Consider the following 14,157-nt stretch of genomic DNA (forward strand, 5'->3'; position numbering starts at 1 on the left):
AGCAAGGTGGTTATTCAAGGCCCCCCCTTAGGTAGAGACCGCCTCAGTCCATATGGAAAGTGCCCCTGACCCACCCCTTGGTTTCTATATGCAGGGAACTGGAAGCACTGAAAGTACAATGAGCTTTTCAGGAGGAGAGTTCCTTCTCTCTTCGACAGGAGAAGTCCCCACATCAAGAAAGCTATGGACCAAATCAAGAGAGCTAGAAGAGCTTCGGGCTCAGCATGAGTCCAAGCCTATGGTCTGGATTGCGGCAACTACAATAGATCCTTACTCCTACTCTTCAACATGGATTGGCACTTTCATCCAACATGGTTTCCCCCTATGGCCATCCAACCCACATGCCACCTTTGCTGATGACACCTCCTATGCCAGCACTTTTCCATCTCAGAGATTTTATCATGCTAATGCTCCCTCAGCCCCTCAGAGATTCTACACCTCAGCATCCACCTCCGTTTAGCAGGAGCAAAGACCACCTCGTCCCTCGCCCTCCCATCCAATCGGCCCATTTTGTGCTACAGATGCAGAGAATATGGGCATTACCAAAGCAAATGTAGAAGGGTCTCCTCCTTGACGACATGGCCCTGAGGCTAAGGACCACTACAATAAGGACTGTCCAAAACAACGCGCATCCACACTTCGAGTCCAAGTTAGAGCCAACATGAATTCACCTTTCCCAAGATCAATCTGATAGTAGTCAGCACCATTTCTCAACCATCACCATTTCTTAGCCCCTCAAGACAAGTAGTAGCTGGTAGAGGAGCCCGCTGGTTTCATCACTCGGGCACATAGGGCAGCCCTCAGCCTTAATCTTCGAGCATGTCCAACTCTTCTCTCCCCAATAAATACACCTCAATTGGTAGCTAACAAGCCATCCCCTAGTGCCAAGAGAGGATCTTCATCTCTGCTCTCCGATATTGAGGGGCTTTCTTGGAAGCGGTAGCTGACCGTCAACAAATCAAGGTACTAGAGAAGGCACTACTACAAACAGAAAAGCCTATAGCAGAGAATATCTTGAAGAACACCTTCCAACTAGTGTCTCTCTATGATATGATTCGGCTAGATGCCTGTTTTTGAAATGAAATCCTTGCAGTTATTTAGTCTCTTTACCCAAGAGTACGTCCTAGTGATGGGCACCCCCTAGTGCAACCCTCAGACATGATGTGATAGTGGATGGTGGATCAATTATCAACCTGATGTCTGAGTTCACTATGTTGGCATTAGGTCTCAAGCCTACCCGACCTGCCCTCTTCATTCACACTTACTTTGGCCGACCAAAAGACAATAGTGAATAAGATGCCTAAGTAGGTTCAAGACTTCACCTTTAACTTGGATTTTGTTGTGATTCGTCGTCCCTAAGTTGAGGGCGGTTTTCCTTTGCTCATCGGTAGACCATGGCTGCGGCACACTAAAGTGCGACATGATTGGGGAAATGACGTGTATGCCATGTAATCGAAATATCTGTGCAATGAACAGTCTCGCTAAATGGTCCGGCTTGACTGTTTTCTTTACTGGAATGAAGTGAGCTTGCTTGCTAAATCTGTCAATGACAGTCCAAATGCCATCGTGCCCACTCTATGTCTTCGGGAGATCAAAGATGAAATCCATTGCAATACTTTCTCAAGGGCAGGTAGGAATGGGTAAAGGCTATAGTAACCCTTGTGCCTTATGCCTGTCAAACTTGACCTTCTGGCATACCAAACAACTGCGAACAAAGTCGTCCACATCCTTCTTGAGTCTCGGCCAAAAGAAATAATGCTCCACACCTTTCAAGGTGGTGTCAATGCCGCGGTGACCCGTAAAAGGTGGACAATGGCACTCAATCAAAACCTTTTCCCTCAACGACTGTGTAACACACATCGTTTTCTTCATCAAGTAGCCATCCCGTATGGAATACCTTGGCACTATCTTCCCATTCTGTATTCGAGTAAAAACATCGGAAAAATCCGGATCGGTGGCATATTGATCAACCATATCCTTGAAGCTTCTATGATGAATTGCGGAAATAGCCAAGACGAGGGGCTTCCGAGACAAAGCATCTGCCACTAGGTTTTTCTGTCCCTGAACATGGACAATCTGGAAGTGAAACTGTGACAAGATGTTAGCCCATCACATCTGCTTTTCCGAAAGCTACTTCTGTGACAAGAAGTAGCGCAAACTCTGATGATCAGTAAAGACCGTGAAATCGGCTCCGAGTAGGTAATGTCGCCACTTAGTAAGAGCATGAATCATTGCCAATAGCTCTTTCTCATAAATCTGTGCTACCAATTCTAGCCTTGAAAACATTCTTCTTTCATAAGCAATCACATGGCCTTCTTGCATTAAGACCGCTCCCAGACTATGACCACAAGCATCACAATATACTTCGAATGGCTTTTGTAGGTTTGGCAAAGCGAACACTGGTCCAGTAGTCAATTTTTTCTTAAGTGTCTAAAAGGCGACTAGTCACCTCTGTCGGTCCCCACGAGAAAGGGACTCCTTTTTGAGTCAACATGTGCAAAGGGAAAGCTACCTCTGCAAACTTCCGAATGAACCGCCGGTAGTAAGAACACAAGCCCAAGAAGCTTCTAACTTCATGAACGTCCTTCAAGTCTGGCCAATCGCGGATAGTCTCAATCTTGGCCGGGTCCATCTGTACTCTTGCTGCTGAGACGTTGTGTCCCTGAAAATGTATCTCCGGCAAGAAAAACTCGCTCTTTTTGGCATTGATAACTAATCTGTGATCACACAATGCCTGAAAGACCTGTAGCAGATGGTGTCGATGTTTTGCTTCGTCCTTGGAGATAACTATAATATCATCAAAGAAAGTGCCCACAAAAGATCGATGCTGTTGGAAAATCCTATCCATCATTCGGTTGAAAGTCGTTGGAGCATTGGTAAGTCCAAAAGGCATCACCAAAAATTCGACTAAACCAAACCTTGTCCGAAAGGTTGTCTTGTAGACATCTCCCAAAGGGATTGTGATCTGATGATATCCGCTTTTCAAATCAGTCATGTTGAAACAAGAGGATCCTTGTAGTTGGTCAAGAATATCATCGATCCTTGGAATCGGAAATCCGTTCTTGATAGTGATTTTATTGAGAGCTCTATAGTCGATGCACATCGTCCAAGATCCGTCTTTCTTTAGTGCCAGTAAAACCGGAGAGCAATACGGTGAAGTACTCGGCTAGATGAGACCCTTTTCAAGGTGGCCTTTCACTTGGTTCATGATTTTTTATTCTGGGCTTGGCTAACACGGTAAGGTGGCCAGTTCAGTGGTGTGCTTCCAAGAATCAGATCAACTCGCCTGGCGGGCCTTCAGAGAAACAATCAGCATGTGTGTGCAAAAAATCTTGGCGTTTTTTGTCTGGTTCAGACATGTTTGTTCTATGTTTCATCATTCAATTCTTCAAATAGATCTAGTAAACAAAAAGACTAGATTTCCATAATTTTGAAATGGCCGAAGCCGATACAATAGAGACGGACTCGCCCTTCAATTTTACATGTAGTACAATTTTTTGCCCTTCTCGTTTGTCAAAGTCGCTTTCTGGCCCGATAGTCGACCACGGCGTTTTTCTTATGGTACCAAGGGATTCCTAGGAGGATGTCACACCCTTCCAAAGGCATGATGTAAAAGTCCTCGTGCCCTAAATACCCCTGACAATGCAAACGAAGTTTGCCAATGACAGGCGTAATGGCTACATTCTGTTCGGGCGCCGCTAGAACTGCCTCTGCTGGTGGTCCCATCCTTTCTGGCATAGTCTCGAGCCGCGTCGCCAATTCAAGTGAAATGAAGTTGGCCTTGGCTCCTCCATCAAAAAAGATAAGGGCTTCCCGATCTTTCACTTTGCCCCAAGCTTGGTAAAGTTCTGTACTTTCATCTATCTGGCTTGGGTCGGTTCCCATGCAATTCGGTACCAGTCCTACTTTCATCTTGCCTTTTCTACCATGTTCCTCTGCTGCTCTAGAACTCTCTGGCCTGTCTTCAGTCTGTCCTTGTTGAGCCTTTTTAGGCCACTTGGCGGAGATGTGCCCTTGTTCCCCGCAACCAAAACACTTCCCCTCTTTGAGATAGTTAGCCCTTTCTCTAAGAGTCATTCAAGGGCGTGTATCTTTCTTTTTCTGGGGATTCGTTTTCTTTCTATTTTCATTGTTGGAGGTCTATCTGGTCCTTTGAGTCAAGATTTCATCAGTGAGGTAGGTCAAATTCCCCGAATGTATTGAGAACCCCCGTTCTGCATGACCCATCAGTTCTTGAATAGAGTCCGACTTTTGTTCAAGGTAGTAACCTTGGATCTCTGTAGGGAGTCCGTAGCAAAACCGCTCAATCTGTTCCTTAAAGGTGGCCTTCTTAAATGAAGAGCTCGGTAGAAAAGAATCCTAAAACCTCTCGCAATATGAATCCAAAGAATATCCCTTGGTCATCCGAAGATGGTTCCAAGCGGTTCTTACATCTCGTTCGTACTCCCGGGTCAACCAAGAAGAAATAAAGAGCCATTTAAATTTCAACCACTTGACTGGGGCTTCTTTCCTCAGAAGAAGAGTGGACCACCATGTTCGAGCATTTCCTTTTAAAAATGATGCAGCCCTCTTGTTCTTGGAGTGCTCAGAGTAATGCCCTCTAGAGAAGGCTATGTCAAACTGCTGGATGAAGGCCAAAGCCCTCGGAGCATCATGGAATCCAGAAAAGGATTCAAATTTTATCGACTGTCCACCCTCTTTGAATTCCCTTGTTGTCTTGCTCTTATTTTCAAGGAAGTCGTGTTGGTCGGCTCTATAAAAGTGCTTCTTCTTCGCATAAAACATGTGGTCGTCGAAGAACGAACTGTCAGAAGATGACTCCTCTGTAGAGCTATCGGAAACTGGTCGAAAACGGAGTTTCTTTGCCTTTTTCTTGTTCTTTCCAAAGCTTTGCTCAAGTCGGAAGAGCTAGAAGAATTGTCAGAAGAAGAGAAAGAAGAACTTGGTAGTCCTTCAAAACGCACAGGCTTCTTCTGTTTTCTTGGAAATGCAAAAGAAGATTGACGGCCCAAGTAACCGGGGTAGTCACTCCCCTTCTTGCGCTTCTTCAATTGATTTTTTGATTGATTTTTCGTGTCCAAAAGCTGATTGATCTGCGTCTGAACCACCTCTTGAAGTTCTTCTTCTGTAGACATCCTCGGAGTAGGGGGTTTCTTGATTGCCGGTTTAATTGGTGGTTCATTGGCTTTCTGCCATTGAGTATGCACTTCAGCCATGGACTGCTGGGTCTAAAATTTTGCAAACTGGGGATCTTTAGCAAATTGAAGCATCTTTTTTGTGCACTCGTCAACCTGTTGTTGACGCTGCATCTCCAAAAGTTCATATTGTGTAGGCGGAGGTGGCCCATACTCGTCTTCAGCTAAATCGCTTCAATTTTCCGTATTGCCTTCTCCCGCCTTAGCGGTTGCAAAAGAGGTTGATTGATTCTTTTCGGAATCCATAGGTGTCACGAGAAAAGGGATCGAATTTCCCGGTAGAAGAGAAATCGGCCGTGCTCTGATGCCACTCTAACAAACTTGGACACTCCAAGTCAAGATTCTAGCACGACATAGCAGAGATTCACTTCTAAACACTTCATAAATTTAGCAGTCCACGGCTTGGCGTAGTTCCGTGCCAAGAGATATTGGCCCCAAAGACTGGCGTCCCTTTCGGTATTTCTTTTATATTAATCTTTGAGCAAAGTACAACTGTCCGCGGGTGCTCGCTCTCAGACTCTGCGTCCAGATGCTCTGAGAAGTGAGCCCCCTTAAGCCACTTATGAAGGTTTACAAGGGTTACTAAAAGCAGAGCCCCAAAAGCATTAAACTCAAAAGCAATGAGCTCCAAAAGCATCTTGGCTAAAATGGTCAGTAAAAAGCACCAGTGCTATTTGCGGAAACCCGTACAACCAGCCCACGTCAACGGCTAGCGTAAAATGCTCAAATCCGTACACTACCACGTCAGCCAATCGACGCGTTTTCCGGGCATCCGTACAATCAGCCACGTTAGCGAGTCAGCATATTTTCCGAGCGTCCATACAGTCAGCTACGTCGTCACTGCCGTGTCCGGGTTGCACTGCCACGTCGTCAATTTGTGACAGTGTCAAGGTCATGGCAGCTCATGACTGAGATGCTCCTACTGTGGAGGACTATGGTCTTGGTGAGCCTTTCAAGGAGCATAGAAGAGGCAAGAAATCTCCTTTACAAGAGTTCCCCCAACCCTCAAACTCCTTTTTTTCCGACTCCCCGACCACGACAAAGCTCTCTTCTATATTTGATGAACTACCCTTCGAGGAGTTTCCACAAGGATGGTTACAAGAAGAATATGCTGATTGCAATATTGATCAAACACTAGCTCATGATGTCTCTATGCTCCAAAAAGCAGAAACCTCTTCACCTACAGAAACATCTTCAGCAATGCCCTCTCTAGACCCATTACAAGAAGTCAACTTGAGCAACTTTGGCAACTTCCAACCCGTTCTTTCAGCTCCATGGATGTGGGATCACCTCGTGCTGCTACAACATGTTTCTATAGCAACCATGAAGATGTTGAGAAAACTGTCGCATTTGTTGTGTCCTATGTCCTAGAAGATAAGATTAACCTCTTCCAAATTGATAGAATAGTCACGCACTGATGAATTTGAAAGAGATTGGTGTGTGATTCTTGTAGGATTCGTCGTTTGAATCCATGTGAGTCGCAGTAAAGGATCTGATTTCTTGGTAAAAGAGAAATTGTTTCTGCTCTGATACCAGTGTTAGAGACTTGGATACCCCAAGTCGAAAATCGGGCACGACACACGAGAGAATCACTGAAAATACTTCACAATTTTATCACACTTTAAAATTAGAGAGTCGATACGGCCCGACGTAGTTATGTGCCTAGAGTTATTGGCCCAAAAATCTGGCACCCCTTTCGGTATTTCTTTTTATATTAATGCTTGAGCAGAAGTTACAACTCGCACGGGCCCTCTTTGCTCAGTTTCTCGTGAGCACACTGAGTGAGAGGGGCCTTGGGTTCTTATTAAAGGCCGTTGGCCTCAAAATCAAAAGCAAGTGCATGAAAAGCTGCAAGCTCAAAAGCACTCCGCCAAAAGTAGCCAGCGGAAATCCGTACAGCCTGCCCCTTGGCATGTTAGTGCAAAACGTGAAGGTCCGTACTGTTGCCACATCAACATGCCAGTGCAATTTCCAGTTGTCCGTACAATTTTTCCACGTCATCGATCCTAGCCCGGATGGTCATACCACATCATCAGTTTGTGACACAACCTTGTTTCACTCCAATAGTGGAGTGCACTAAATCGGATATCCGCTCTGGAATGCGTACATGTCCCACCACTGATTTGTATAGAGCCATGAACCCCCAAATCAACTCATTGGGCACTCCCATCTCCTGTAGTCTGCACATCAATCTGGCTCTGGGCACCATGTCAAATGCGTTTTGTAAATCCACAAAGCTACAGTAAATACATCTCCCATGTGCCCTACTCTCCTCAATGATGGCTCGAGTGTCAGAATATGGTCAAGATTAGAGAAGCCTCTCCTGAAATCGGCTTGTTCGTCTGCCTGTACACTCTCACTCTCTGCCCATCTGCTCAACTGTTGCTCAAGGATAGATGCATACAACCGTGCCAATGTGTGTCCAATCATAATAGTAATGTAGTTTCTAGGCTCCGTAGGATCACTTGCCTTGAAGATAGGCACATTAGTAGAAAGTCTCCAAGTCTGAGGTAGACCAAAAAAATCCTCTCTAAACGGCCTAGGGCTGCATAGGCACGAGTCAATCTAGTGTCTGCTGCCAACTTTCAGTGTGAACCTCGGTCCACTAAAGACCACTGCAAGATATGTGTATGCATCAGTGTACTCCATACTGTCCTGACCATATGTGAATGTAGGTGCTTCTCTCCTGACCCACTGTGGCGTGGTATTAAATACCATGACCTTGGTTTTACCAAGGTTGACAGACAATCCACTATCCCCTGCAAAACTATGCAATACGTCCAAATGTCGCTGCATACCCTCTAGTGAGTCTGATATCAACACGATATCGTCAGCATACAATAAAAGAGGGATCCATGTCCCTGCAAGCTGAGCACCTCTATCTCCTCCTCTGTCAATATAATCAGAGACCTCATCAACATACATACCAAATAAAGTAGAGGATAATGGGCATCCTTGTTTCACTCCGATAGTGGAGTGAACTATGTCAAATATCCCCTCTAGTGTGCGTACATGACCCATAACTGAACTGTACAATGCCATAATCCCCCATATTAGTTTTGTGGGTATCCCCAATTCCATAAGTCGGCGCATCAATCTGGCCCTCGGTACTGTGTCAAAAGCTTTGCGGAAGTCCACAAAGTTGCAATATATCCGTCTGCCATGTGCTCGACCTTCCTCAATGATAGCTCTGAGTGTAAATACATGATCCAGTGTGGAGAAACCCCTCCTGAAACCAGCCTGTCCAGGTGCACGTATGCCCATAATCTCTGCCCAACTGCTGAGCCTATGCTCAAGGATGGATGCATACAACCGTGCCAATGTGTGTCCTACCATGATATTATGGTAATTCCCCGGCACTGTGGGCTCTCCTGTCTTGAAGATAGGTACAATAGTACACAATCTGCAAGACTCAGGAAAGCTCTCGCACATGACACGGTTGAACAACCGTGCAAGCATCTCTGCCAACAAGCCCCTAGCATGTATAATGTGCTCTGCTACCAAATCCTCATAATCCTGTGCCAGTATGGGCTTCATCCTGTCAATGGCCTCCTTTACCATCTTAGTGGTAAAGAAGGTTCTCATAGCCGGGCATGGCTGTGGTGGATCTGGTAGTGGTGGCTGTCCAGGAACAATGTATAACGATGCTGCATACTGCCCCCATATCTCTGTAGAAGTAATCACTGGTGGGGGAGACTGCTCGTGGAAAAGACGCCAAGCCTCTCTTGAATCTCTACTAAGGAAGAGCTAATATAAATCCTGCTCCATATGGACCAAGAAAGCTCGCTTCTTCCGTCGTACTAGTCGTCGTGTAGCAATACGAGACTGTCTATAGGTGATCACTCCCAATGCAAGCTTCGGCTGGATCTGAGCTCTCTTCTGTCGACACTCCTCATCATACCATGTGTTCTGAGGCATGTGCCCACAACGACGTCTCTGACCAGGCTAAGTGTGTGGGTATGCCTCTGTCGCTGCCCCATGTAATGTCACTGTCAACATAGATATGATCTCCTCCACTGTGTATACTGGCTCTGATGTGCATAAAAGTCTACGTATCTAGCGTGGATGTCTACCACCCCATGAGGCCTGAGATGTATTGTACTCAAAGGAGACTGATAATGTCAAAAGTGCATGATCTACTGCTATTCCAACAGGCCTGGGCCCCACTGTAAAATCCTGAATGTGAGAGATAAAGCTCGGATGTGTGAGAACATAGTCTACAGTAGTGGCCCCATGTCTGTGTGGAAAACAAGTAAAACATGTAGATGATGGAAAGGTCGGTAAGCCATTCAGTATGGCTAAACTGTGAGTAGTCATCATCTCCCTGAGGTATCTCCCATACTCTGTATGCTCTCTATCGTGTGAGCATCTCTCATGCCCCATCTCCTCTGGCTCTAGCTCTCTGAGCATCTCCTCTGAGTACTGAGTACTGTTTAGAGAGAGAGAGAGAGAGAGAGAGAGAGAGAGAGAGAGAGAGAAATGAAATGAAATGTTATATTAACGTCTTCAAAAGGCCAAAATGACCCATGAGACCAAACTATTACAAAATTGTGAATCTGATATCATGTCTGGGTACAAAAAGACTAAAACAAAAATACTACTACTAGAAGAATCCATCCTCATCTGCACTCTGGATGTCGAGAGAGTATGGCTCGAATTCTCTGTTGTAGTCTCCGTCGATGCTGTGTAGCCCCTCTTCTCAATCGTGGCCGTCTGGATCTCCGTAGCTCCAATGCTCGGTCGATGAGAGTGCCGGTAGTGGTCGAATGAGTGTGGGCCGAGCTCTGCAATGATGGCTGCTCCTCTGGCTGTCCCATATCTAGTGAAAAGAAATCTGTAATTCGTCTTTGGGACTGTCTCTAGGCACTATTTGGCTATTGGTTTTTTCCATATTTCTAGCCAGCTCCAATGCCTGTGCAACCAAAGCAATTCAAAATACCATAAGTAGGAGTCAAATGTACATTGTCTAACAACATTGATGACACTCTCACCTTCCGCACAATGGAAATTAGAACCTTGAATAGCGTATTTGGAGAAAACAAATCCCTGATTAGAAATATAGACCCCAAACAAAATGATGGGGGGTACACGCGCGCGCCCACACACACAAACCATCGCATCCTTCAGAGTTCAAGATACAAAATCCTTTTAATCACATTAAGAAAGCTAAAGAAACGACAGAGAGGAAGCATGATTCAACAATTGTGTAAGCCAAAGCATTCCAATAGCAGCCACATACTGACTTAAAAAAGCCATATTTCCGGCCAGCTCCAGCACTTGTGTAAACTGAAGCATAAAAAATAAAAAATAAAAAGTCACATACAAACTCACCTTCACAAAAGCATGTGGCAGCTGGGTCAGTCAAGCGACTACAAGCTCCCTTGTGATGACAGAGATGCGACCTTCACATAGGAACTCCAATGCGTTAATCACAGTGAGATAGATGTGGCATCAGACAATGATTCTTTTTAAGGATTCTAGAGATACTGGCTAGTCACTACAGCTTGCTTAGGACTACTCATAAGTTTAGATATGTTTCTACTTCCCTTTTATTTTAAGTTAACCAAAAACTTTTTTATGAATACCATGCTTGCTCTCACTTTTAAGTTTAAATTAGTCTCTCAACCCAAACACCGATGCTGAATTCTTTGGCACGCACCATGGAATTATGATGTCTATAGTAAAATTCAGCTTTGTGTAAGCTCAAAGAATGAGTATGTTGACTGAGGTTGTGATTTGTTAATTTGAAATTTTGTATGTGATCTCTCTTACCCTCCCGGTTTCCTTCCTCACCACCTATGTCTTCCCCCTATTTCTTCTTCTTCCTCAATCATGCATATTAAAATTGTTTTGCCTTTTTCTTGCCCTGAAAAGAATCGTTTTGAAACCTCAAAACCCAAAACAGCCATAACCAAAACATAGGGAGAATCACCAGGGATGTCTTTAGTATGCCTTGTGATGATATATCTTGGACAAGCAATGGTATTCTTTGTGAAGCTGATCCAAATCTACTAGCGGAGCTCTTTGTGCTATCAACCAAATGAAGAAGTGGAATTTGGGCCTTCTTGAAATCTGTGCTGGGTGTTCCCCAGAAACATATAATTGGTCCTTGCTAGCACCATGAGGTGGTTAACTGTTAACGAGGTTCCACTGGGTCTGGTCCACTTTGTCTCCAATGCTTCCCTTCATTATGTGGTGTCATTGATGAGTATGACAACATTCTAAACTTGCCTCCAGCATTTATATATTAAATATTTTAGCCTACTCTTGCTTAATTAGTCAGAACTTTACATGCTGTTATGCATTTGAGTCTGAGTGGTTGTGGTTATCATCTCGTGGAGTCTTTGTCAACAATTTGTACAGATTAAGCATTGGGGCTTTATGTGTGCATGATCTTGTGTATGCACAATTGCTTACTTTTCTTGTAAGGTGGATAGAAGGTTTATAGGGTCTTTGCATGAATGAGGGTAGTTCTCACTTGAACATGCAACCTTTACTGCAGCCTTTTCTGGTTCTCTTAAGGATGATGATATAGAGGTTCAAGATCCCTTAAAGGGGTTAGGAGCTCCAAGGGCCATCATTGAGCTTAATGGTGGTGAATGGAAATTGAAGGTGGTTCCCTGGATTGGTGGACGTGTGATATCCATGGTTCATTCTCCAACAGGTAGTCCTCTAACTCTTGCTGAGACAAACTTTGTACTGTAGAAGTCTTTGGTCTTTTTGTCTAGCTATATGAGGTTAAAATTGTAGTTGGTGATCATTTATTAGAAATGTTTTAGGTGGTCATTGTCATTCCTCACATTGTTAAATATGCGAATCTCTTTCCTTTAAAGCTTCCTGTGCAAGATTTCTGAAGTTCTTGATCGCAACCCTTAGTCTTGCTGTAATTTTCATTTTTTGTGTATGGCAGGCATGTGCTTTCCACTTCTGTTAATTTGGGTAAAAAGGATCTATGCATTGTGGCGGCTAAGGTAGCCCAGGAGTGCAAGTTTTCTAAATGAAACTCATGTTCTGCTTTTTTCAAGCTTCATTCTCTGGAGCTATAATAGATTAAGAAGAATTGTGAAGCTTTTAGAAGGTAAGTTTTGTACTTCCTGCGACAAGTGTGAGTCTTTCCTGCATCTTCCAAGCTGTAACTGGCATATACTGCAGTTTCCTTTCCTACAAATTTTTTATTTTGCACTTTTCCTGCTTACCCTGACACTTGTTTCCTGTGTTGATACTTCCCTTGAATGTCCTTTTGCTCTGCGAGATCTTTCCTTCTCGCCACTTGTAGATTTCACCTTTGCCTCTGTAGCAGGCTACAATGTCACTTTCACAGGACACACAGTTAGTACAGTTGGTCGTGGTCTGGTTCACACTGGACGGACTCTCTGGGCTGGGCAGTGACACGTCGCAGGGATACGGGCGGTGGTCTAGTGAACATCGTGGCCAGGTCACACCCTCAGTTTGGAGAGAGACGTAGATGGTTGACATCTATGAGCCGTTGGTGGCTCTTTATGGTGGGACATATGAGTAGTAGCTGTTGGGTCATGTTTATCATCTTCTTCACGTCGTCGTCTAGAGTAGCCAAGCTAGTCACATAGCAGGTCTTCACCATCCCTGCACATCTAAGCCTCGACACCCCATTGTACCTATGAGTCCTGGGCTGGAGTTGAGTGTGCTGCCACGCTAGAGTCTGTGTCAGTTCTTTGAGATAGTCGAGTCATATGTTATGGTCTACTGCTGTTGTGTCTCTGTGAGCTCAGTTGTTGTCTATTGTTCCTTTGTTTTTAGTCTGTTTTGAGTGAGATTGTCACGCACATTGCACTGAGGAGCACCCACTGTAGAGAGCACGACACACTATTTGCGCTACAGGTGCTCTCAGTTTTGCACCTCAACTGAAGTCTCACTCTCTATTGAGGTGCAAATCGAGGAGCTAGCAGGGTTTTACCTAGATTCGCCTTGCCCGTGCAGCCTGCTGGTTGGTCCTGGACATGGACAGCTTACTCTAGCTGACACCAGCTCTCGTCCTGGTCTAGTCCTTCCTCGTCCCTGGTCCAACCAGGTGGTCCAGTCACTCGCCTTGGTCTAGTGGCGATTGGACCAATTTTCAGCAAGTTACAACAAGTATAGGGTCTTCGTGCCCAAGGCTTGTGTGGCTTTTGGTTACTGCATGACACATACAAGGCAGTCAAAAGAGCGACAAAGCCCACTACTCAGTCCTCTGAAGTACTACCACAGGAAACGTCAACCCTGCGTGCCAAGTAGAAATATACCAGCTCCAGTACCCCTACCTTCCCCTATAGCTACCTCCTTTCCCTCAACAAATTCTACACCTCCCTAGTCACATAAATCAATAAACTTCTTACCCCCTGTGTTACAGCAAGCTCTAGTGCAACAAGCTCTTGCACAAACAGCCATGGAGGAGCTCACAAGCGTTCTAGCTAAGGTGAATATTAAGTTTCCGACTTTCAAGGGTCTCTCCTCAGAGGATGCTGACGACCATGCCCGGAGGTTTGTTTCTCTCTGCAGAGGTCGTGGCCTCAACCGAGAAGATGCCTACTTAGTACTCTTCCTATCTACCTTGGATGGTTTAGCAGACAAGTGGTACAGTCAGTTTGCAGAGAACCACTTTGCGACTTGGACCACTTTACGATAGCAGTTCTGTGCAGCATTTAGGCCAAGCGACTACCAGGAAAAGGTTTTGGACGAGTTGGCCAACATGGTGCTCTAGCCAGAGGAGACTTTTGTAGAACTCATGACTAAAACCAAGTCTCTGGTTGCCAAGCTTCCTCAGCAACAGGGGAATTTATGGTTAAGAAGTGGGTGGAGAAGGCTCTTCCCAAAACTTCCCAGCAAAAACTCCGAGAGAGTCTCCGACCTGACGCAACTCTGGAGGAGTTTGTCGCGGCTGCTACGAGGATAGAGGGAGCTAGGAAGCTGTTCACCAACTCCCCTCAGGTAGAGACCACCTCAGTGT

General features: G+C 45.1%; 1 protein-coding gene across 3 annotated transcripts in view; it reads left to right on the plus strand.

Annotated features, from left to right (window-relative positions):
- Positions 1-14,157, plus strand: part of HGL1 (heteroglycan glucosidase 1) — a 216,693-nt gene that overhangs the window by 130,968 nt on the left and 71,568 nt on the right. For all 3 annotated transcript variants that reach the window (XM_086488780.1, XM_086488764.1, XM_086488771.1), the window contains one exon: positions 11,698-11,859. In XM_086488780.1, the coding sequence (XP_086344906.1) occupies positions 11,698-11,859 (162 nt within the window). The remainder of the gene's footprint in view (positions 1-11,697; positions 11,860-14,157) is intronic.

Source organism: Adiantum capillus-veneris, chromosome 2 (assembly GCF_014529385.1).
Source record: "Adiantum capillus-veneris isolate H3 chromosome 2, ASM1452938v2, whole genome shotgun sequence".
Taxonomy (NCBI): Eukaryota; Viridiplantae; Streptophyta; class Polypodiopsida; order Polypodiales; family Pteridaceae; genus Adiantum; species Adiantum capillus-veneris.